The sequence below is a fragment of the Anomalospiza imberbis genome, chromosome 5 (assembly GCF_031753505.1).
Source record: "Anomalospiza imberbis isolate Cuckoo-Finch-1a 21T00152 chromosome 5, ASM3175350v1, whole genome shotgun sequence".
Classification (NCBI taxonomy): domain Eukaryota; kingdom Metazoa; phylum Chordata; class Aves; order Passeriformes; family Viduidae; genus Anomalospiza; species Anomalospiza imberbis.
In genome coordinates, this window is record NC_089685.1 from 11,035,015 (window position 1) to 11,061,371 (window position 26,357).

Sequence of the window (26,357 nt, forward strand, 5' to 3'; positions counted from 1 at the left end):
CAGCTCTGGCAACAGCATCCAGAGTAAACAATAATGCCCATGTGCAACTCAATAAACTGAGATCCGCACGTGGAGTGAAACCACTCTGCAAACGGCCGTGACACGGAGATGCTCGAAGCAAACAGGTGTCACTTGGTTTTGCAGCCACAGCCCGAAGCCCAGCTGCCTTTGGTCCTTCCCGGCCGCGAGAGAGCTCCTGGACCGCAGAACCCTTCTCCGCTCCGGCTCGGGCAGCTCCCGCAGCGACGCGATGCCCCCGTACGGTTCGAGGCGCTGCCGGTCCCCTCGCGGCTGCAGAGCGGGGCGGCGCTGGGCAGTGTCCGGCCGGGGCGGCGGGGGCACTGCTGGGCAGTGTCCGGCCAGGGCGGCGGGGGCACTGCTGGGCAGTGTCCGGCCGGGGCAGTGCTGGGCAGTGTCCGGCCGGGGCAGTGCTGGGCAGTGTCCGGCCAGGGCGGCGGGGGCAGTGCTGGGCAGTGTCCGGCCGGGGCAGTGCTGGGCAGTGTCCGGCCGGGGCAATGCTGGGCAGTGTCCGGCCGGGCAGGCGCTGGGCAGTGTCCGGCCGGGGCAGTGCTGGGCAGTATCTGGCCGGACAAGCGCTGGGCAGTGTCCGGCCGGACAGGCGCTGGGCAGTGTCCGGCCGGGTCGGGGCAGGCGGCGGGGCCAGCGCCATGGCTCTCCCGAGCGCCCGCTCCCGGCCGGGGCCGCGCTGGGGGCCGGGCCGGGGTCGCCGCTCTGCCTCCCGCCCGCCGAGCGCCCTCGCCCCCCCGCCCGGGCCGTTCTCCGCCTTCTGCCGGCCGTGCCAGGCAGCCTCTCTCTCGGCCTTCACTACCGGGTCAGGCGAGGCGGGAGCGGCGAAACAGCGCCCGCCTCGCTCCGGCACCGACACCGACACCCCTCCTCCTCCTCCCCGCGCCGCGGCCGTCCCCTCCCTCCCGCTGCCTCCCTCCCTCCTCCCTCCTCCCTCCTGCCAGTTTCTCTACAACTAGTGCATCCACGCTCAGGCAGGGTCCGGCCGCCGCGGCTGCCATGGATATCAGCTAAAGCCGGGAGGAGCGGGCACAGAGGCGCTCCCCGACCCAGCTCGCAGCCCGCGGGGCCGCCGGCCGGCACAGCCGCGGCCGCTCCCGCCCGCCCCGAGCCTGCCCGGAGGAGCGCGGCTGCCCCGGGGAGTGGGGGCAGAGAGGGAGGGGGGGAAGAAGCACAGACTGCAGGGAGGGAGTCGGGCAGAGCATCCCCACGGCAATGTCCAAGGGCTTGAAGAAAAAAAGCCACTGGACGAGCAGAGTCCACGAGATCGTGATCGTGAGGAACCCGGAGGGACAGCTGGGCTTCGAGCTGAAGGGGGGCGCCGAGAATGGGCAGTTCCCCTACCTGGGGGAAGTGAAGCCCGGCAAGGTGGCCTATGAGGGCGGCAGCAAGTTGGTGCCGGAGGAGCTGCTGCTAGAGGTAAACGAGACCCCCGTGGCCGGGCTCACCATCAGGGATGTGCTGGCCGTGATCAAGCACTGCAAGGACCCCATCCGCCTCAAGTGCGTCAAGCAAGGTAAGGCAGGCATGGCCCCCCTCTCCACCCACCCCCTGGGAGCCGGGGCAGGTCTGGGGGAGCAACTTTGTTGCTGCAGTTTGACTTTCCCCCTCCCCGCCGGAGCCGCCCCCTCCCCGGCGGCGGGGGGAGGATGCGAGCGGCGCTGCGCGGTACCCGCAGCCGGGCGAATTAAATGTGCGTCAGTGACAGCGCTTCGCCATGCCGGGGGGGGCCGGGCGGGGGGCGGCGGCAGCACCCCCTGCAGCCCCGGTCTCACGGGGACGGGTCCCCTCCCGACCGGACCCACCGGCCCCGGTCCCCGCCGCCCCTCCGGTTGCTGCTGCCGCTGGCGCTGCCGGGGGGCCGGAGCGGCGGCCGGGGCCGGCTGCGGAGCGGGGCTTGCCCTTGGCTTCGCCTCTCTCCGGGCGCCTCGGCGTGGGGACTGGGGCTGCCGCCGCTCGCCGGGTCTCTGGTGGCGCCCAGGGTGGCTTTAGCATCTCTTAAGTGTCATTAGCGGAAAAGTCATTCATTTGATCTCTGGTGAAAACGATCGCTAATCCCAGGGAACAGGGAGCTCAGGGCAAGTGAGAGGACAGGCAGAAAGAAACTTTTGGGAGAGAACGGCATACTCTTGCCTCGCCTCTGTTTCGCTTATTTATTTTGAAGTACTGTAATAGGTTAATGCGTTTCCAGGAAAGTCAGCGGAGAAGAGACGCCACAGATGCTGTTTACATGTTTGTTTCTGTCCTCTTTAAACTATGCTGAGTTGAGTTCTCTGCAGCTGAACGCTCGCGAGGATGTTTCTGCTACCCCAGCAGCATTTCTGGAGCACAGGAGCTGCTCTGGGAACCGAGTCTGTAGGTGCTCCTTGGCTATGGGTGGTGCAGCGGCTGTAGGCGTATCGCTAAAGTACGCATTCCAGCCGGGCAGTGAGCCCAGCCATTGAAAACTTGGGAATTTCTGCGGTGGGAAGTTTTTAGATACCATGCATCAGAGGCGCTTGTGCTCTCTGCAGCTCTAGCCATCAGCCTGTTCTCAGAGGACACAGGAGAATCTCTTTGACGCTGGGTATAATTTGGCAATTCTACTTCCTCTTTGTAATTGGCGGTTTATTGTTTAAAGTATAATTTGCAATACTTCTGAATGCTTGAAGAATATGCTAATTAGTTTATCCAGACATTACAGAAACAGTAGAAAAATCTGATTTTCACTCAGGCCTTCAGAAAGTACTTTATAGTATATTCAGTTGTCTCCATAAGGTCAAGACTCTATATACAGATATGATCTGGGACTTTTTTATTTGTCCTTATAGGTAAGTTGTGCAATATGCTGTAGATCATATCTTGACAGCTGGACTATGCAGGGAGACACAATGGTTCATGTGATAAGTGAAGATTAAAAATGAGTATAATAGATTCTGTCTTGCCAGTATAGTGTCATCTTTGGGCATCTGAACTCCAGGGAAGCTGCTCTGTACTGTCCTTGTTTTATTAATAATTTTAGTATGAGTGCTCTTATTGTGATGGGATTCAAAAAGAAGGATAATATGAAGTGTCAAGAAGATAAGGGTAGATTGTCTATAATACAATTTTTTCAGAAATCCTATAGCTTCTTCACAATAAGGCAAATATAAGGTTACTTTGAGTTGCTATGTGAAACACATGTCCTATCTCTTCACTGTTTTTATAACATTTCTCTTTAAGTCAAAGCAACCACTGGTGATTCATTAATATGTGCACCCTTAGTAAATTACCTGTCATGCATGAATTAGGGACACTAGTCAGGCTTTTAGTCTGGGAATTACTGCAATCTTCTGCATGAGACATAAGGGATAAATTCTGAATTCTACCTAATTCTATGTATCTGTACCTGTATCTCTACATGTCTGATGAATTTCAGTTCAGTATGCTAACTCACTACAGTTTTAATGCAAGTTCTCAAAGCACTGGCCACTTCTGTGTGTTTGGAAATGACAGTTCTGCATAGATTCTTGGACTGAGAAAGACTTCCTGGCTGGAATGATGGAATGATCTTTCATGTGCTTCAGCATCCTTTACGCCAAAGAAAGAGGCCTTCTGGATCCAACTTCCTATTTGGAAAAAAAAAAAAAAAAAAAAAAAGGTCAATGGTTTGTGCACTTTACTACCTGACTCCTCCTTCAAGTGTAAGCCAGTGTATCCCTGCGCCCCTCGGTGACAAAGCACAGGCAGCCACGTTACAGCAATATTACTATTCCCTGACAGTGCTTTGCAGCAGTGTGTAGGAGAGAAAAGGCTGAACAATAAAATCTTTATATGTTTTTGTAACTTTTTTACTCCTTTTAATTATGAAGCACCTTTAGTGTGCTGGAACAAGGTTAATGAATCTATTATCATTGTTTCCGCATAATTTATCAATGCTATCTCTGTCAATTAGAATAGCATGACCTTGAATGCACCATGTGACTGTAGCTGCTTCTTCAGTGCTGCCTAGGAATGAAGTCAGAGGGAGAAATGTGGAGGTAGGACATGACTATTTATAATGTGATCTTTAAGAGACTGTGAGTATTTCTGTTGTTTGAAAGTTTTGACAATTCAGCAGTGAAAATTTACTTGTAGATGAAATCAGGGAATGGCTAATTCAAGAATTAGCTGTTTTGAAGCATAGAAAAGGTGCTTTCATAATTTTTCCTTATGTTTGATTAAACACCCCACTCTCTTTAATTAAATACATCATCGTTTTTTGCATTATTAGATGAAATGCTACTTTTGAAGAGTTGGATGGAATATTGCTATTTTGTGTTAGCTAAACATCTTGAGTTATAAAAACACCAAACATATAATGTAGGAGTTGCTGCATATTATGAGGAGGAGTAAACTTCATGAGAAACTGATTTGCAGTTCCATGATATAATTCAACATGAATTCTTCTAGGTATGACACCTGATAAATAAATAGGACAAATAAATAAATAATGCAGAACATTGTGCCTGGGTTTCCATGAGGAGAAAAGACTGTAAGAATCATTATTATTATTATTCTTTAGTCTTAATTGTAAAGAGTTCACAAATAAATAAAATAAATATTCCTTGGAGACTATTTCCTGTTTGGGTTTTTTTGTTAGTGGGTTTTTTTTGTTTGGTTTTTTTTTTTTTGGGAGCCACCTGTGCTACTTTGGCAGAATCACAGAGAATCTCTGGAAACACATGGGATGAAATATTGGCCTAGATGAAGTCAAAGGCAAAGCTGTCCTTGACATCAGATAAAGAAGGCAGGTTTTCCTCTGCAAAACCCCATTCTTTTTTGAATATATATCCTTCCAATGAGAGAATTGTATACAGCGGTTACATTAGTTGGGCATGTTACAAACATACATTTTGACCTTCTGCTTCTTTGGGTGAGGATAAGAGCCTTTTACTGTTTCTTAAAGAAATACTTCTGAATTTCAGATGTGTTTGTTTTCACATGCAGAACAGTTTGGATTAAGTGCTGTCTTCTTCCTACACATGTGCAGATGCGTAGTTGTAAAAGTAGCAGTGTGTTAAGGAAAGGCATCTTAATTTGGATAAGCAATCACATGGGGAAGAGTCATACGGGGAGCAATGTTGCCTCCAGTTCCATTCTCTGTTCACCACTGCTGTCTCAGAGCCACAGTAATTCCCAGCAGTGGCTGACAGAGGTCTTGCTGTGCACACTCACTCCTTGAAGGGTTGCATGAGCAGCCCACTTGGTTGTACTGCATAAACCAGGATCTTTATTCTTTACATAGAGTTATAAACTTCCACAGATGTCCTCAGCAGAATCCCAGTGAACTGTCTGAAAACATGGATTTCAGAACCCAGGAACATTGCAACAGATTTTGCCCTGGAGATCCTGCCTGATGCATCTCTTTCTCAAGGAAAGTGGTTTGGATGTATTAAGTAACCAGGTGATCTGACCAACTGAGCAATTTACTTTCTTTTTAGAAGTATTTAGTGGTATGACTATTTGAAACATGAATAAAACAGACACTTTCTATGGACACTTTCTAATGGCTCTTATCTGACTCTAAATAGTCAGACTTTAAGTGTCAACCCCTAATTCTTTAGCTCCTTATGCAAAAAAGGCATTTGGTACGCATAATGTAAGGAGGAACTAAAAATCAATTTAATTTTCTCAGTACAATAATTTACTTAATTGTAAGCATATGCTAGAATGTTTTGCTGACTATAGATGTACTTGGGCATGTTTTCAAGTTCTTTCCCAGTCAGGAAAAGGTTTGGACCCTCATTAGGATGGAGATAGGAGCAGCCAAGTTTGGGCAGACTGCATCCTCCACATCCTATTCCTGGTGGCTGTGAGTGTGGTTGCCGGGCGAAGACTAAAAGGACAGAGGATGGTACTGTCCCAGCTCCCATGATTTGTGGCTAAGGGGTCTAGTAGCCTTGTAGTGTTTTTTCTTAATGGGTTCATCCATAAGCTTTGCAATTAAAACCTGGCTTAACTTTTAAAATTTCTTTAAAAGTCTGTAACAGGCTTTTTGACAGAGAAATGCAGGAATTTTGTGATTTTCCAAAGTTTTGGCTACACGTGTAAACAAACGTGCTAGCTAGTTAAAATGTTAGTCTTTTACTACAGACTTTCATACACATATTCCTATGTATAATTATGTTTTTAATTTTTTTTTTTGTTGTTATTTAAGGTCATAAATAATTATCTTCTACATTCATTAAAACACTCTATGCATATAGATAGTCTTTTATTCCTGGATGTCACTATATAGTGTATTCCAAGATGGGAATATTGGCTATAGTTATGTTCACAAGAAGAACAGTATTTTGCAACAGAAAGCTGCATGATTATCCAGAATAAAAAAAAAAATCACAAAGGTCTTTAAAAAACCAGACCTAAAGAACCCTGAAAACCTGCGTGGTTTACTTTTCTCTATGACTTTTGCATAGATAGTATTTGAAAATAAACTTACTCCTTTTTCCTAATTTGTGCTCTTTAGGATTTTATTAACTCCTGAAATTAAATTCAGAGGGGTTTTTTTACCATTACTTTATGTTATTCTTATGCTTGTCCATCTTAATTTAAAGACCATTGAAACTGACTTCTGACTCATGTAGCTTGTGATTTATTCTTCAGCTCCTCCAGAGAGCTTGTGATGTTTCATGTCAGGGACTCTCTGTTCACTGGCAGTAGAATTATATTCATCAGTCTTTTTCCTTCCCTGAGAATTACAAATGTGCCATTAAAGGATGGGGCCATGACTTTGTTAGTGCATCATTTCCTTGAAGAAATTAAATAATTGAGAGTGCTCTGCTTAGTTCTGTTTAGTCACATAAGGTAAAGTTAATTTTACAGTAAGACTTGTACATCTGTTGATACTGTTGACATCAAAGGAAAATACTGGTGTGAGGGGGTAGAATTGTGTCTGACTTCCTTATGCATCCTGTAACCTTACCTGCATTAATTCAGCATTTCATGAAAGATATGGATTCTGAGCTTTTGCTTTCAGTATTCTTCATCTTCTCCTTGCTCTTTATAGATGAGGAGCCCCTTTCATGACATGAAAGATTCTATAAATTATTCATCTACATATTTTGTATACAAGAAGTGGTGTATACATGGAAAAAGTACTCCTTCAAAAGGGACTTATAGGAGGAGGTGGTCAGCACTGTGATTTAGAAAGGGTGATGGAAAGTGCTTCAGTTTTAGAAGCAGATGTTTCTTGTTCTTGTCTTCCTTATAGTGCTATAAACAAATAAACAAATTAAGGATTTTTTTTTAACTGGGGAGCATCAAGGCAAAGTTCAAAGAACATAGTGGAATTTTTTTGACTGTGTTAACATTCTTGAACTATTTTGCTTATGTACCTAGGTGTTTATAAATATAATAATATATATAAAAATTTGTACAATCTTTGGTTTTTTTGAGACTGGTAGGAATTTTCATCTGTAGTAGTATTGCTACAGTACTACTCTAGAATATTTTTCATTCAAGTTTTGGTGCAAATATATATATGATACTTAAAATGAACCCATACACTCTGGTGGCCAAGCAATGTACAGAATGGCACAGGATTCTGCAGTAGGAAATAACATAATCATAGACTTTAGAATAAGATTGACTAGATGCCTATCCAAGTAGGTGCAGTCTAGAGCACAGAGTTGGATGATATTGATTTCAGTGGCAAAGTGCCTGTCATTGGGTTTTGTTGCTGAATGCCATTGTAATGCAGGCCTTAACTGAATTTTCTAAAACCACAGGGGCTGTGATCCCAACAGTATCTCTTCAGCACACCTTATTTGTTACAAATCAGCTTGTCTTCAAGCTCATAGAAATCCATCCAGTAAGAAGGTGTCATAGTTTTCTAGCAATTTGTGTAGCTTTCTAACTAAAGGCAGAAATGAAAAGTGGAATGGTGGGCAGAAGCGAGAGAAAAGGGCTTTAACAAAAATTATTTAGCATTCCTAAACTGGACAAAAATCCTCCTTGGTAAATTATAATCTCAAAAACAGTACTCATGGTTTGAATGTTCTTTTAATGCTAACCTATTATCTCTCATTTATTCAAACCTGCTATCGGCAATTTGAAGACTTCACTAGAAGCTGAGCTGAAAGAAAGCTGTTGTTTTTGTGTATCTGCCATGTATTTATACTTTTTACATTATTCTTGAACTCCTAGTCAGTACCTTCAGATTGCTAGAATCCAAAAAGCTTAATCAAAATGTAGCTTGCTGTCAACACAGCACTACCAGGTGTCTTCTCATTCATACATACATTATGATTAGTAATATATGAATAATGTTGTTTCGCTCTGCTTATCAGCTTCAGACATTTCTCCTGGGTGTCTTTGATTATTTCCACAGTGCATGAATTTGAGATGAAGGAAAGTAAGACAAGGAACAAAATGGAGAAAGTAAAATTGTGTGAAAGTTCCAGGAAAAAAAATTTAGAGATTATTAAAGTACATTACTGGTTTTAGAATTTACCTGTTCTGTTATATTCAAGAGAGTGTATGGCCCTGTTCCTCCAGCACAGGAAAAATCAGTGTTTCTTACTTCTGTCTTAGTTTCTCAAAACATGTTGAAATCATAGAATCATTTCGTTTGGAAAAGACCTTTGAAATTGTTGACTCTAACCATTAACCCAGCACTGCCAAGTCCACCATTAAACTGTAACCCCAAGTGCCACATCTCCAGGGTTGGGTGGCTCAACCGCTTCCCTGGGCAGCTTTTTCCAGTGTTTGATGGTGCTTTCAGTATAGAAATTTTTCCTGATATCCAGTCTAATCCTCCCTTGTGCAACTTGAAGCCATTTCTTCTTGTCCTATTATTTGTGATCTGGGAGAAGAGGCTGACCCCCACCCAGCTACACCTCCTTTCAGGTAGCTGAAGAGAGTGATAAGGTCTCCCCTGAGCCTCTTCTTCTCCAGGCAAAACACTCCTGCTCACTCAGCTACTCTTCATCAGACTTGTGCTCTAGACCCTTCTCCCTGTTGCCCTTCTCTGGACACACTCCAGCACCTCACTGTCTATCTTGTAATGAGTGGCCCAGAACTGAAAACACAAGATCATTGTTAAAGATATTAAGCAGGCCTGCCCGAAATAATGAGCCCTGAGGAACCTCACTGGTGACTGCCCACCAGCAGGATGCAGCTTTATTCCCCCCACTCTCTAGGCCTACCATCCAGTCAGTTTTATATGCAGCAAATGGTGAACAAGTCCAAGCTATGACCAACTGGTTTCTCTAGAAGAATGCTGGTGTAAAGCTGTCCCTTTAAAATATGCACAATTAACTCATTCCAAAGGAAAAAATAGAATTCCTGCTTCTTCAGATGAAAGCATTAGTTATCGTTAACACGTCTGTATTTCTGTCCCAAGTTCTCATGAAAGTAGGGTGAAATAATGGTGCCACCTGAGAAGCAGGGGAGAAACACATATTGGCATAGGATGACTTTCCTATGTAAGTGATGTTCCTACAAAAAAAGAGATTTACCAGGTAGTGTTTCATTATGGACAGAACTGCATGCTGGGTTCCTTGCTACTGAGGCAGCACATCGGCCTCCCTGGCTCTATTTCTGCATCCTTTTTCTCTGGTACCAACACAGTTGTGGTGTCATGACCATAAACACTACGTTGTGGTAGTGCAGGACCATAAACACTAAGTCATTACTGCACCTTTCTTTCCAGGCCTCTGACCTTGGGAAGCAAGGGCAACAGTCCAGCTATTCAACACCATGTGAAAATGGAATTAAAACACCAAATGTGCATGTGTTTTATGGTTTTCAGACAAGACAAATTGGCTGTCTGCTTCTACATCCATAGATGAAATAATGCCTTTCTATCTACCATTCTATGTAATATTTTTGTTACTTTCTTGACCCATCCCTTGTTCAGATCAGTATACTTCATAGAGGCCCCCCATACATCTGCAAACCATGGAGCCCTATCTGCCACCAACATTCTTCTTTCTTGCCCACTCCAAGCCTTTTGTGCTAGTGAAGCACCTTCCTGTGTCACTGGAATTCATCTTGAACCTTTCAGGTAGTGATTCCTTCAGGTCTGACATTAGCACCAACTAGTTTATTCTGCCAGAAAGATATTTCTACCCTCTGTGCTTGAGTTCACTTCAGAAAGCATGCAGAAACTTGTTCTGAGACAGAATTCTGGCACTCCAGATCATGCCTGTTCTAATGGGAGAAAGCCTGGTGTTACAATTTCCCATTGTGCCTGGTCTGGGAGATACTTGACACAGCCTTGACAACATATGACAGTCTCTATAGCCAGTGATGGCAGTCATTTCATTGACTTACCCAGAATTATTATTAAATTGTTCACAGAGTTCCCAGATTACTACACTGGGGGCCAGGGTTTTTCTTTGACAGTCTGTTAGGTCAGACACTGAGGACAGAATTGAGGTCACTCACTCTCTGCAGAGTCATAGTGTGTTTGTTTATAAAAATGCTGAAGAAATATTGTGTCCTCATTATGCAGGAAAAAAAGGAAATAATCTTAGAAATGAAATAGAAATAGACTTCATCATAATGAGTAGTGTTTACAGATTCACAATACATAGCAGAACAATGGAAAACATTGGTAGAGTATAATGAGCAAAATTTTCTACGCTATACTAGCAGGTACATTGTGTAGCTGTGTTAATGTAACATTAGTATTCCAGAGCAGAAATCCTTCCTGCAAACAGGTAGAGATTGTCTTTTATTACTTATCTATTTATTGATATCTTTGTATCTCACGTTGTACTTGCATTTCTCAAAATGAAATGTGCAAAATCATTTTTTTAAATTGCACATATTAAATTTATTTTTGTAATTAAAAAAAATCTTCCATCTTTGTTTCCATCATGCCAACCATGAATTAATCTGCATATTTCTAACGAAATATTGCCATTTCATAAAACAACACCAACTGGGGCATCAGTCTCATTCCAGGACATCCATTTCACATGCAAGTTCTTATAACACACACCATTTTTTTTTTCTACTTAAACTTAGACTGAAAAGGAATGAACAGTCCTATTTGTATCCTATATGAGTTATACTGAATAGTTTCTATCATGTTACATTCTCACAGCTGATTCTTTAACTAGTATGAAATGGAATGGCTGTGTTCATTTCTGTTGTTCCCCAAGTCCTTCTTTGTGCTAAATCTGCATTAATAAATGCCACATAAGCCTCTCACATGCTTCTAAAATGGTATGTTAATATAAACAAGTATTAATCCCATTATATTTTAATTCTCTGGCCATGTTTTTTTATAGGAACAGCACTTTATATTTCAAAGTGTTGCAGGATCCTGTTGCTAGTATAAAAAGCTAAAAGATCATGCAGATGCTCCTATCATGGAATTGAAATCCTTGTCAAATTGGGAAAGGGGGTAGCTGCTGAACTCTTGTATCAGACTGATGGAGGAGCTGAACACTTCTTCAGATTAAACTATTGAGTGCTTTGCTTAGGTAAAGTGTAATTACCCCCCAAATTCCCTGTTCAGCCACTGCACTACTCATTTGGAAAAATCTCCTTGAAGCTCAGGCCCACTGGAATGCCTATTCTGCACTTGGTGATATTAGGTGGTTTGCTCTGACTCCTCTTCATTTTATATATATACATATACATGTATATATATAGTAATCATATAGTCATTATTTTTACTGGTATTTCTGATTTCTCTTTCCATGTGGGTTTGTTATATCTGCCTATTGTCTCACGCATGAAATCTGAACTCGTGGTGAGAGAAACTGCCTTTTTGTTGTAGCAACTAGCATGGCAATTTCAAGTTGAGAGTCCCTCGTTTCTATGGCAATGTAAGGAAGTACTCACATTAAATTCAGAGTCTAACATAATGAATTTCTTGCAGTTAGTTGCTGGAAATTCTCTTTATCATTTTAACATAGGATCTGTATCTCTAATTGCTCATAATTCAGTCTTGGTGATAGAAGCTTTAAAGTGGATAAAAGATGAACAATATTTTTGGATTTAAGAGAATATAGTAGTTATCACTAATGTGGAGCTTCTATTATCGGTGGTGCTGTTCTGTTGTCTCATGGTTTTTCTATTATAGCTACTGTTAGTGAAGCCTATTTAAAAAAATCTTTGTTTTACTGTGTACAGAGAATATGTTTCCTGAAGAGTTTGGTTTTTCATTTTATCTACTTGATTACAGATGTGGAAGAATATTTCTGCCTTGTAAACTTCTAGAAGAATTATTGGAATTTCAGACAAGCCAGTAAAAAGAGCTTTTTCAACTGTCACTCTATTTGGTCATTTTCCAGTAAAAATAGCATAAAAGATTTCAGGAAAAGAATCCAGTACAGTACTGGAGGTTTTGTTAAGAAAACAAAGTAAAATCAAGATGTTGGGTTGGCTTAATTAACATTGAAACTTTGTAATTGAAATATCAATTAAAAGGTCTTCTGGATTCATATTTATATTGAGTTTTTATGTTAAGCCTGTGATACTTACGCACTGAAATAATCTTCAGAACATATGAACCCAAAAAACTTATATATGTGTGAAATATTGTATGGGTTTGTGTACAGTTCATCTGACTTGCAGAAGTGTAACAGCTGCTTTGCCTTGATAGGGACTCGTGTCTGTGCCTGTGCTTTAAGGGTAGTGAAATTACTGTTTCTGAGTGTAAAACTCAAAAAGCTGAAGGTTTGGTTTTGTTTTTTTTTGCTTATGTGAGAAAGAACCTCCTGCATGTGACTAGAGCAGTACCAGTTCTAGAAAAGTAGTAAATCCAATTGGTATTATTTTGGGTCAATATTAAGAAGATTTCTGGTAAGTAGTAAGCAACTTTCTCACCAATTGCTGTAAGAACAGGTTGCATGAGCTGCAGAATTCCTCCCTCTGTACCTTTGCACTGCTGGCCAGCTAGTGAGGGTGCTGCTGCTGGGAAAGAGGTTTGCAGCTGGGACATTAAACCAGAAGTCTTCACTTGTATCCCTTTAGATGCTAATATTTGCCTTGTTATTAGACTATCTGAGTAGCTTCCAGATTCTAAAAGTCATTTACAAAAAAAACTTACTCAGAGTTACTAGACAGGGAGTTATTCCTGATGTCCTCAGCTATCCTCAGCTAAATTGCTTCAGTGAATTTTAGTGTGAGGAGGGAAGTTGGGGAAAAAGTTTTTTGTATAAAACTTCTCTCTTCGGTCTCCTGACCTAGGCTATGAGATAGAACTCTTAGAAACCACTGGGAAGTTACTGAGTTTCACAATCACAATGATTTTTGTCCTCTTGCTCTCTTTTTATGGTTTTGTTTGGTTTTCATTTTTTAAAATTAAATATATTTAATTATTAAAGCCTGCCAAGCTTTTTAGGAAGAAAGGATCTTTCTAAATATGTATGATTTGCTCATAGAATTGGTACTGTATTTCTCCAAAATAATTGCTTATTTTTTTCCTCTTATTCTTTAAAAATTTTATCTTTTACAACATAAATGTTATTAGCCTATCAAGCCAACTGAAATAAGATCCCATGGTGACAGGTACTACAAGCTGGCAGGGAAAAACACTTGCTGCCCTGAAGGGTTTATAAAGGCAAATTAGACACAGAGGATAGGTAGGCAGGAATAGAAAGAACTGCACAGTGGTGAAATGACTTGCCAAAAATCTCAGCTCAATCAATAACAGAGTGGAGAACACTGCAGTGTAATTTAGAAGTCTATGCAAGCAGTACTGCATCCACACAAACCACATAAAACCCCCTCTCCTGTTCAATGAGGGTTTCTATTGATGGCTTGAGTAAAACATTTTTGTAGGTATTTATTTTATATTTTACATTACAAATCCCACGTAAAGCAGAAGCTTTTTTAATAACAAAGAAGCACAAGCATGCAGGAGTACCTGCATATAAGAGTGAGTGATGGAGTGTTTTCTCCTAAAATGAAATGCATTTCAGAAATATATTGGAAGTGGTAAAGTGTAGGAAACCAAAGTTATATGCATTTATATATTTTAATGAGATATTTATATTTGCACTGTTAATTGGACAACTAGGTACATCAGGCACACTGTATGAGACATTTATTAAAATTCTTTTGGCCTGTTAAAGCCACCGTTTGACAAGTAACAAATTATAAGTAATTTGTGTGGGGTTTCTTTTGGGGTGTTCATTCCTCTACACACCCCTTTGTCTTTTTGTTTTAAAACCTTTTGGAAATAGGAGAAGTCCTAAAAATGTTACCATAGCCAGAGATTGGAGATTAGTTTGCTGAGTGAAACGTACAAAATACTAATTTGTATGCTCCAGTGGGACCCTCTAACTTTTCACAGTGGTGGGGGACTTCAGATTAGCTTCCCTGGGTGGTGGCTCCTTTCAGAGCCCTGGTTGCCAACTTTTGATCCAAACTGGATGGATCTTAGATTTAGCCCAGCATGACATCCCACCAAATTAATGAGGAATTGTGGAAAAGTGAACCTATCCTGATGTTACAAGGACGCCTGGCAATCCCAGGCAGGGCTCTCTTGTTGCTGTGTCAGTTGTGTTTACAACATAGGTTTCCTTTGTGCCTCTGTGCTTCTGTCCCTCTGTGAAGAGCTGTTGGTGCCTCTTTGTGCTTTCACCTCCTCTTTGGCATCGGTTTCTCATTTCTCACTGGAAACTCTTTGCTCCCACTCCCCTTGGAGAGGCTGCTACAAAGGAATGCTCTGCTGGAGTGGAGTGAGTTTCACTGTCTGGAAGGTCTCTCTGTTCTCCTCTTTCCGTGCCTGGGGCCAGTGTGGAGTTAAAGCAGTGATCAGTGAGAGGTCAGGGTAGGATTTAGCTTTGCACAAGCAAGGCTGCTTAGGTCTTGCTGAATTCACCCTTTGTTTTCAGGAAAAAGGAGTTGTATAACATTAAGATGACATCTAGCTGAGGTTCTGCAATCCTTCTTTTAATCCCCTTCTATGTACCACAGTACTTCTAGATCCTTTAAATAGACCTGGCACAAGCCAATGCAGCACAATCCTGTTTTTTTTTTTATTCTGTTGAAGCACTCATATGTCCTTTTGATAGCCATGGAGTCCTGTTTGATCTGCAGCACACAATTTTATATAGTTAGTCTGACAGAACTTTGGTCCTGAAGTTGATCATGAGCACACTGTTGCCTTGTTTGCATTATTAATTCATCAGGCTTTTTACAGGTCTGAGAACAGAGGAAACCCTGAAAAGCTGATGTCTCCAGCTAGTGAGCAAGGGCAGCTGGTTCACAGTGCACAGTGAAACTGCTCAACAATTTGCTGCAGAAAACGTGTAAAGTTCTGTGAGGCCAGTATCACCAGGGAATAGGTGAGATGAGCTACCTTTGGCTCAGGCACCAGACTTTCCAGTCTGTACTCCTGTAAAGCAAAGGTCCAAGCAGAACTGGATGGAATAGCACTGGCATCATTACCCTCCCTAGACCAGGCGTCCTGAATTCAGCCTGGGATAAGACTGTTCCAGCATGCCAGGTGTCCTCACAGCAGAAGATAAAAACACCTGTGTTTAAAGAGTGCTGGGGCATTTTGCACTGATGAATACTCATTTTCTGTTCTCATGCCTCTGTATGTGTTTCCCACTGTCCTCAGAAGGGTGGCATAGCTGAAGCTGCACAGAGTGCTGGGCCCAACCACATTCCAAAATAGATGATGGATTAGTGCATTGCTATCTGGGTGAGAGGGAACCTGAGCTTGCCCTCTGGGGATGTTGTAAGGGGTACCATAAAGCTGTTGCTGAAGACACACTTGCAAGCAGGTGACTTGGATGGGTTGCAGTTTGAGCTGTGGAGCAGGTCAGTACAATCATGTCCTTGGTGTGGGACTACACTTAGGTATAAATTCCTCAACTAATGTTTGTAAGATTGCCTTCTTTCTCATCCCTTTTATTTTTTAAAAGCAGGAAGTGAAACCAAATGTCAGTGCTTCATTTTTTTTTTTTTTTTTTGAGCAGAATCCTTGTTTACTGACCAGTCTTTCTCAGCGTAGTTTTATCTATCTAACTCAAGTGCAAGTGTTTCCTGTTGCTTTGCCTGGTCACATGTTAGGCACACTGAGAAGCATCCTATCTACTCAATCACCACCTAGCAACTGGAAAGCTGCTCTTTGGAAGCCTTTCTAGCAAGAGACGACCCCATCACATCACGCTTATCTTCTGAGATCTGATGGATCACAGAAATAGTGTGGCATTGCTCTGAATCAAAAGTTTGTGCACATGTTTATTCATGTTTTGCCTGAAAACAGTATTATGTGTCACTGCTGAGAAGTGATTTATGATCAAATCCAGGAGTAGCCAGGCCTCTGTGAGTCTATAGCCTTTTTAATTTTTTCCCCCCTCTGGCTGGTAGCTACAGATAACTGCTATTTCTTGAAAAGATCCTGTAATTAAGGTGGGTGAACCTGCAGAGTATGATTTACACATGAGTTTTTCAGAAGGGCAGCCGAACAGAGAGGGGAAAAAGCTCCTAGCAAGATGCTTCACCCAGATTGGCAAGTTAAGGATCCCTCTTTATATTTTAAATTTTTTTACATATATTTTTCTGTTACAAAGAGTATATCTGTTCAATTTGCAGTAATATTTTTATATAGTAAATAAAATATTTAATTAAAAATAAAATATTTATTTTTTATTATAGTGTAGAGATGACTTTACAAAATCAGATTTTTTTCCTGACCCCTTTTTTCCCTTTATTACCCTAACCAGCACACTGCAAAGGCTGTGTGTTCAACCGTTGAATTGTATGTAAAATATATCTTCAATAGTAAATGGAACCTGTACCAGAGAGGCTCCATTTTTAGCACCTAAATGTATCTTACACATATGGGGTTTTGTATAAAATACAAAGAAGTCCCTGGAGAGGAATTTTTTACAAGAGCATCTAGTGATACGACAAGGAGTAAACATTTCAAACTGAGAGAAGGTAGGTTTAGATTAGAAATTAGGAAGAAATTACTTACTGTGAGGGTGGTGAAGAGATGGAACAGGTTGCCCAGAGAAGCTGTGGGTGCTCCATCCCTAGAAGTGTTCCAGGCCAGGTTGGGTGGGGCTCAGAGGAACCTGGTCTAGTGAAAGGTGTTCCTGCCCGTGGTGGGGGATTGGAACAAGATGATCTTTGTTATGATTAACAGTATTATAAGTCATATAACTTTAAAATTTGGCTTTGAGGGGCTAGAAACTGCAGTTTTCTCAGAGAACATAAATTGCAGGTGTTCTGTAGCTTTTGGTGTGAGGTACACATTTCTTTCCATCTCTGAGCCAAATGGAACTGCCCATGCTGAGCAGCCCAGCATCTAGCCCAGCTGGAAGTGGCTGTCATCCCTCAAAATGCTTCTCAAGCCTGCTGGAGCCAGCTCCTGATTCCCCTAGGAGCAGCCTGTTTCCAGTGCCATCCTAGCACAAGTAGCTTCTGACTGCTCCAGCCCAGAAGTGGTCATAACTATTTCCACCTGGGTTTTTCATTTGTCAGTTTTGAGATCTTCCTTCAACTCATTTTCCTTTGAAAAAAGTTTGCTAACAATCAGCTGGGCATCATGTTTGCCTGCAAAACACCTGCAACAACACATAATTTCTGCTTTGCTTATGTCAAATGAGATCCAAGAATCACATGCCCATGCTCATTTATGCTATACTGTTTGGAATTAAATTGGAAATGCATGACTTTCATGTGTCCTGCTGAGCTTTGCTTTATTTTCACATGCCAGTATCAACTACTCAGGGAAATTTCATATCAGTTTTATCAAGTTCACAGTACAGCATGGAATATTTCGTATTTCTCTTTTAGGAGAATTCCCAATCAATCGTTTTCAGATCCTGCATTTCTGTATGTTGGAGCTGTGTTTTAAAGGTTTATAACTGAGTTTTACTGTCTGTAAGCAATGCCTGTAATTTGTTTCTGTCTTACAACTGTTTATGAAACCAGGAAATTTCTGATTGTTTTTCAGAGATAATTGAAAAATATTTCTATAATTGTTTACTATACATACAGAGAATAATCTGGTCAGCAAAGAAAAGTGGAGGAAGGGGGGGAAAAAGGTAGGAGTGGAAGGCACTGCTGAGTAATTCCATCCCATCCAGTTGCCTAAGAGGCTACAAAGATTTGTTAGTCTGTAATGCTGATGCTACTGCCTGGGAATTTCCATCTTTTCAGATGACATATTCTTGCACAGGGCTCTTCAATTGTTTTTTTAAGGACGACAGCATCTAATTAAGAGCTGGGAAGTTTCACTGGGAACTGGAGATGTCCTGCTTCTGGAGCCCTGGCTGTGATGTGCAGGAAGGACTGTTCTACAGCTCAGCCTGGGAAGTGGAAGAGGCCTGGAGCTGGTGCCCTGACTGACTACAAGACTGGAGAAGGGGGAGAGATTGCTAGTTGGAAACGAAGGGAGACCAAGAAAATTCCAGGCCCCTGTGCTTGTTGGAAACTATGGGAGACCAAGGGAGTTGTGCTTTTAGTTGGGTTTTGTGCATGGGGCAGAACCCAGTGCCCTTGGCAGGCTTCTGCATGGCACCTTGTGAGCCAGAATCCCTATGCAGACATTAAGTGGAAGAGTCTCAATGTAACAGATTGTTAGAGCTGTTTGTTGTCCTTCATTGTGCAAGTCAGATCAAGAGAGGAAATGAATGTACTTGGTCTAAAAAAATTCTGTGTTCCTCCCAGTTTTTATGAATGTGTATAGCAAGAACCTTTGGAAAAACTGCATGTTAATGCATAAGTGGTTAAGTTACAGTGGCATTAAGGATTTTATTTAAACCAACAGATTCAAGGATTTCCAATAAAACTGAAAATCTGTCTTTTCATCCAAATTTGATTAAGCGCATTGTGACTGTTTTCGTGGACATGCTTTTTTTCATTTTGTCACTGAAAGAGGTCCAGTTTTTCTGTACTACATTAAAGCAGATCCAGAGCAACTAACTGATCCCATCTGTTTGAATCCTTACTGGTGTGTTGGAGCATGTTCAGCATCAGTCAGATAAACACTCTATCACAGTCTTTGACCCTGTGGTTTGATAGGAGTTATGTGCATAATCTCACTGTGTTCCAAACATCTTGGCTCTCTTGGCTCTTTTCACACTTCTACTCTGTGTTTTAAATATGTTTTATTATATGGCTCTTACACTAGAACATTCAATACATAGAATCACAGAAATAGTTTGGAAAAGGCTGCTGAGGTTGAGTCCAGCCTTTAACTGATCACCACCTTGTCAAATAGACCTCAGTGCTAAGTGCCACATCCAGTAGTTTCTTGAATACCTCTGAGGATGCTGACTATGAAGTATGTTGTTGATATCATAGAATCACAGAATGGTCTGGGTTGGAACACCCCAAAAAAATCATCTTGTTCCAAACCCTCTGCTTTGGGCAGGGACAACTTTCACCAGACCAGGTTGCTGAAATCCCCATTCAGCCTGGCCTTGAACATTAGGGATGGGGCATCCACAACTGTTCTGAGAAATCTGTTCCAATGTCTCCAGTCTCCCTTTACCCTCACTGTAAAGAATTTCTTCTTAATATCTAATATAAACCTACTCTCTTTTCTTTTGAAACCATTGCCCCTTGTCCTGTCGCTGTATGTAGTCCCTTTCCTGCTCTTTTGTAGCCCTTTAGGTACTGAAGGATGCTCCAAGGTCTCTGGAGCCTTCTCATCTCCAGTTTGAACAATCCCAACTCTCTCAGCTTGTCTTCATACGGAGAGGAGCTCCAGACTTCTGATCACCACTGTGGCCCTTCTCTAGACTGACTCCAGCAGGTCCATGTCCTTCTTCTATTGGGAGCCCCAGAGCTGGACACAGCACTGCAGGTGGGGTCTCAGGAGAGTGGAGTAAAAGGCAGAATTACTTCCCTTGACCTGTTGGTTGTGCTACTTTTGATGCCACTCAGGATATGGTTGGCATCTTTAATGGCCTTGAGTGTGGCTCCTAAAGTACTGATAATGAGGCTGCCTCAAGGAGTAAACCAAAACTAACAAAGAGGCCAAATGAACAAATAAATAACCCCCCAAAACAACAAACCAAAAACCTCCAAACCCTAAGAAAAAAAAAAAAAAAGAGCAAACAGAAGGGAAATTAAAGTAAAAAAGAGCATTCAGCAGATGCTTTGTAGACTCCATAATTTAAAACCAGTGTTAATCCATTTGAAGTGATGTGATGCCTCAAAAAGAAAAGCATGCAGCTTGCAGCTGTTCTGGACTGGGGATATCTCTGCTGAAGTTCATCAGTCCCATGGCCAGGGGAAGGAAATCAGGGTGCCACTGCTAAGGGTGTCAGAGCAAGCTGGGCAGGGCCAGCAACTGCTGGGAGGGGGACAGCAGTGCTGGGGCCATCTGGGCCTTTGGTGGTGATGTCCGGGTGGATGGAGAAGAGATTGGAGGTAGCTACAACCTCTTCTTGCCATCCATGCCAGACCAGTGCATCACTTTTTGAGGGCTGTTGTAGCTTGATAGAGACTTGATATAGTGCTGAGATACAGTAATTTCATTATTTTAAAGTGGCAAATCTACTGGTGGTTTCAGTATTGTGAAGTGTTTGAAATGTGCAATGGTGTATATTTCAAGATGCTTAAGTAGATTAGGCAATGGGCAGGCACTCAGAGATCTGGGCTCTGATTCTCTAGAAACCTTAAATAAATTTCTCAGTCTCTCTACCTTTGTTCCCCAATGATAACAAAATCACATAGATTATTAAACTAATAATAGGTCTGTTCCTCAGAAAGAGTTCTGAGGGAACTCAATTAATGATTGTGATGCATTTATCTGCAATAGCAGTCAGGGTAGCATACTAATATGACTTACAGATGTGTAATTGCTAATTATTCAATATTGACCTGATCCTTGAAAAGTAAACTCTGAAAGCTGAATCAGATATTTTGTAAATATGATATAAATTATAATTAATTTTTTAATTCAGGGGTGTGTTCTTTGCTCATTTTCTCTGCATATCTCAGTTTTGAGGCAATTCTCTGATCAAGTTAGTAATCTTTTTATTATGTCTTCCTACTTTTACTAGATTTTTCTCCTGAGTGTTTGTGAACATTTTGGAAGATATCTGGCCAAGAATATCTCTGTGTTAGTTTGTTATTCTTCTGCATTGTTATAATTCTGTGATTTGTCTATTTTATTTCTTCATATAAGGAATCTACATTCTGCATTATATTTCTTTTCTAATGATTTGCACTTCATTTTCATCCAAAATCATACTTGTGATCATTCTCATATTGGTTGTAGGTGCACCATTGAAAGCGAAGAGGGTTACAAAAACACCAGTCTCTGAGTCTCAGAACCCTTTATCTGTATCTGCTGGATTCTCATTTCCCAAATCCTACAGGCTGGTTGCAATACTTCAGTAAACTTTGGGAGCACTAGATGTATAAAAAAATGAGTCAAGGAAAAGATAAGGCCACACTTGACAACCAAGCATTAAACTTGATTCCAAATGAAGGTGGTTTGGAAAAAAGTATGAGTTATTCCTTTGATCTCTGATATTAAAGAAATTGAAATTCAGCTTTTTTTTTTTCCTGAACATACGGATTCTTGTATGCACTTCTGAACTCTCTAGGATTTTCTAGGTAGCTTGTCAGGTATCCTACATGCCAGGCCTGGGGCTGTTTATTGTTCTCAGATGTCAAGTAAGAGAGGGTATCATCTTCTTTTCTTTTGCCTCAGAATGATCTTAAAAACCTATGGTTAGTTTATTTGGATAGTCATGTAAGGGCAATTATTTTAAAATGAAATAATTCATCTGCATAAACAAATATAAGATGTAAACAGACTGAATTAGTTTATTTCTATTTGGGATTTCTTGCAAAATTTGAGGACAAAATCTCCTGTCTGTTAAGACATTGTACACCCTGATTATATCTGCTGTGGAATTGCCCTGCATTCATGGAAAAAATGAAAACATAATATGCTTCACTTTGTTCCTTGTGTTTTAAGGTACTGGAGGCTGTCATTACTCCACTTATAGGGGAAATATCTGATGTCAATGAAGACAGATATTTTCTAAACTTATTTTTTTAATTATTATTTATCTGCCATCGGTTAGTTTTTATTCACTATATTGAGTAAAAAGGACCAAAATGTCTGGCTTTGATGCATAGCAAACTATTATCCACCAGAACATTAAATTTAAGGCACTCCATATCTCTGCTTTTTAGTTCAGGTTTACTGTTTATCATAATGTCCAGTGTGAAGAGTTGTAGGGGAAGGATTTGTTGTTCATTTTTATGGAGCTTGAAAAACTGAACTGTGGCTTGAAGTGATGTTTGATTCCATGCAACTTCTATGCAACTACAAATATCTTAACATACCAAATATTCATACCATTCACATGTAAAGCGAAAACCAATATTTTAAGTTTCCATCATCTTTAGTTTTGTATAATCTGCTGCCCACAAAGCAGTTGAGATGTATGGGATGAAGTCCAATTGCTCTTCCTCAGCTGAAGCTCTCAGCCATTACACAAATTATAGATTTTTTTTTTACTCTATGGTAAATTATTGTGGCAAACCTGTGTTCTGAAAGGGATCTGTCCTGGTCCCTAGCTGACTTAAGAACAAAAACTGCAATTTAGGTGGCTGCATCACAGTAGCTGAAAAAGCAGTTCATTGTGGGTAAAACATTTGCTTAAGGCTGATATCATGATCTAGGAATAAAGCAGTAATGTGTAATTTTTTAATTTTTTTTTTTTTTTTTTTTACATTCTGAGCAAAACTCAAACTCAAACTTAGAGTTTTAAAAATCCTTCATCAGCTGTGATGTAGATAAATAGGCCAATTTTTTCAAATAGCTATATAAGCCTTGAGAGCAGTTTGTATTTTAATTATAAGTTTCTCATCTGAGAGCTTTCTTACATCTTCTAATATAAACTCTTATGTTTAGCAGTAATAAGAAGCTACTACAGGTTATTTCATAGGGTAGTTAAAATTAGTATCAGGTTTACTTTGTGTGAGAGAGAAGAAATGTTATTAATGAATGAAAGAATAAAGTATGTGGTGATTAACATTTTTACCTAATAAAATTTATCAAAGGCCACTGGAAACTGAAGTTTTCTTTTTACAATCCTACCTGAGATTCACCTGGGAAATATTTTGGAAATTTTTACAAATTGTTTTGATAATTTGTCTTTGAGCAGTTCTAGCTTTTATTGATTCTAGATTTATGGATGCTTGACTTTCTGGATAGTAAGCTTTGGTATCAAGAATGTAAATGAATTTGATCTGAAGCTGAGCTGGAATGACTTTTCATAGCATCTCTGAATCATCATTAATCTCAGTAAAAAATATGGACATGGAATGATTTTTGGAAAATCATATTACAATTTTGGGCAGCACAGACCATAGAAAATTTAAAAAAAAATAGGTTTTGAGGTCGAATATTCACTGTTGGGATACTAGAGCATGTAAACCTAGAGAAAAACATGCTAAGACTGGGATTTCAAAAGGACACAAGGGAGCAGGAAATCACTGAAATCACAGCCCTCATGCAACTTCTCTAAGAGAGAAAAGTTACAATAAAGTGTTGGTTTCCTTGAATAATTTTACTATTTCAGGGACCCTCAGAGAGCTGTGTTGAGCATTGATGATCACTGGGGATTGTGGCCAAAGCATGCTTGTGTGCATGACACACATGCAACTTGACCTCAGTCAATATCACAGCTATCTTTTGTTCCCCAGGATTCCAGTGTAGGATCTAAAACACCTAGGGTTACTAGTGAGTCTGGCTTCTGCTGTCCTGTAGTGCATGATTTAGTTTAGTAATTTGTTTAAAAGAGCCATCTGATCATTTTAACCATTGGTTGCATTTGGTGCTGTCTAGTTCCACTCAGTAATATACAGGTCTTCATTTCTGCAGAGGCCATAATTCAAGGGGAGGAAACATATCTTACTTAAAAAATAAGAATTATTATTTACAGAAAGGGAAAAGGAAGTAGCCATATACCTTGAATACAATAATTAATTATTTTTAAATTTTATGTGGACGAGAAAAGAAACTGGATGATGCAAAGAGGAAGGGAGAATTTGTGTTGATTTGACTTTTATTTTCTACTTGCATTTTGTACATTCCCAATAAATAATTGAGTGACCATGGTGGAGTCAAGTGTTTTTGCTCTTGATAAAAAATACTGATTTTCCCAGGGTAAATAACATCTGAGAAGTGGTAACTTGGGAAGCACCTGTAATGCCACACTTACTTTCCATCTCATGCAGAATTTCTCTATCTTCCAGTTGCCATAAGAGTTCAAAACTTTGTGGATGCCTTGTAAAAGAGCAGATTACTGGTGTATATATGATAGATTTGGGAGGTATCAGTGACAGTTGTCATGTAAATTTACTGCAATTTCCAATAACTTGCATTCCTTAGCACTGTAGGGTACATTTCACCACCTGATACAGAAAGATATATTTGGGTTTTTAAAGAAATCTGTATTATATTTCTGGAATTACTAGGAATAGTCTGTGAAACTGAAATATGTAAAAGTTGTCATCACAACCCAAAGAGTAGTTTTGTGTTTCAGTGTCTGCATACTTTTCTAGGAATGGGGAAAAAAAAGGAAAAAAAAGGAGTTTAAATTAGTTAAATCTGGATTTATTATGTATTAGTGAGGGGAAGAGCAAAATTTTGTCCTTCAGTAACATAGTAAGATGCCTCAATAAATTGTTGTTTCCATGTAGTTTAATACTGTTTTATTATATTGGTCTGATCCAGGCTGTAAGATTCTCTCTTTTGTTAGGCCATAGCTGATTATAGTTCATAAGCATTAGTATTCACTAAAACATCGTAAAACTAGTGGAGGAAAAAGTAAAATCACCCTCTTAACTACAATAAATAAGTGGCTAGGTTTTAATACATAAGGATAAATCAGGGAAGTAATGCCAAAAGTGTGTCAGAATTCAAATTATTATCTATGTTTATAATTCCATGGTGAAATTTTGCAGGAAATTCACTTTATCTGTAGAATTGTTGCCCAGAATTCTCTAACTTTGACAATCTTAAATTTTTTGAGTTTTAAAAATACAAATAAATTCAAAAGGACACTTTATAAAAGTGTATTTCAAGTAAGTTTCAGTAAAGGGAACACAGAAGCAAAGACTTAATTTGTGTCTGACTGAATTTATTAATTTTTTTACTGGATGGCAAAAATCCCTTTCTCTGAATTCCTGTCTGACCACCGAGAATAACATTTACCTCTTGTATTGTGTATTATTATTGCAATTTACCTCTTTGATTCACATGTTGGAAAAATCTTTTGTACAAAAGAAAAGCAGATTTGGTCTCTTATTTGTGATGTGTTCAGAATCATGTGACTTAATCACTTTGGGTAGTAACTGGAACAGATAATCCCCTTGGAGCTTAAGGAAGTATTCCAAAATCAGGGTATGATCTTGCAGTTCTCAATTATTTGATAACTTAACCAAAGACCATCAACCCTGTTTTTAAAAATAGGCGTTGAGAGATATAAAAGCAGTTGTTGGGGTTTTTAGGCAGTTGAGGAACTTGGGAAAACTTTGCTTACCAGCTGGATCTTTATACACTCACAGGCCTTTATGTTTCAATATGGGATGATGAATGGGACCACTTCTTTTATTCTAGCCTAAATATGCTCTTGATTAAATGTCAGAATGTAGATCAACCAGTTTTCTACTCCTAAATGGATTAAAGAAAAATGGAGTGGACGTCCTCTTTAAAAAGCAGAGGGGATTTCTTCTTCAGTGGTTTGACTGGGTGTCCTCTCTGTGGCTTGTTCACTGAGGCTGTATGGATGCAAGAGAGAGCAAAAAGCTGTTACTCAGCCAACTTCCAACTTTTTGGTTTCTTGGTTGGAGCACCCCTACACCTTTAAAGATGACCGATAAAGGGGTGGGGTTTTTTGTGGTTTTGCTTCCCTACCTGGATACCTGTTGCTAAAGAGAAAATGACAATTTTCTGTTTTGAAGAATTGTTGTAGTAGTTCGTAGTGGCTGTGATGTTCAGGAGTTGACCAATCCCAGACAATGTTGTGGCCCTCTGAACAACAGGCCAGGGCACAGGGAGTGGGTTTGGGCTTCATGGTTTCTCTGTGTCTGCTCACATTGGTCAGGCCATGAGTTCACCTCAGCTCTGTAGCTCACTACACGTTCCTCTGTCCTGTCCTTCCAGGTGCTGTGTCCCACCGTGTTAGGAAAGGCCATCTCTTTAGTGCTGTACAGAAGGCCTTGGTTTACACTGTAGAACTTCTGTTACACTTGCACAAATGGGGAAATTTGTGGAAGTACATTCTTAAACCAGGGAACAGGCTGTGGAAAATAGTTCTGTTGAGATCAAAGCACACAGGCTATTGTGTGAAGAGGGGCTGCTTCATGGATGTTGAGTCCCTGTGAGGAAGAAAGGTTGGTGGTGACAGTGGAGGGTTTTTTTT

General features: G+C 40.7%; 1 protein-coding gene across 10 annotated transcripts in view; it reads left to right on the forward strand.

Moving 5' to 3' along the window:
• The first annotated feature begins 916 nt into the window (after positions 1-916).
• The window catches only part of MAGI2 (membrane associated guanylate kinase, WW and PDZ domain containing 2), a 709,198-nt gene continuing 683,757 nt past the window's right edge, over positions 917-26,357 (forward strand). For 2 of the 10 annotated variants that reach the window (XM_068189600.1, XM_068189602.1), the window contains exon 1: positions 917-1,543. In XM_068189600.1, the coding sequence (XP_068045701.1) occupies positions 1,243-1,543 (301 nt within the window). In that variant the 5' untranslated portion in view covers positions 917-1,242. The remainder of the gene's footprint in view (positions 1,544-26,357) is intronic. The other 8 variants (XM_068189603.1, XM_068189594.1, XM_068189593.1 and 5 more) reach the window with 6 other exon arrangements.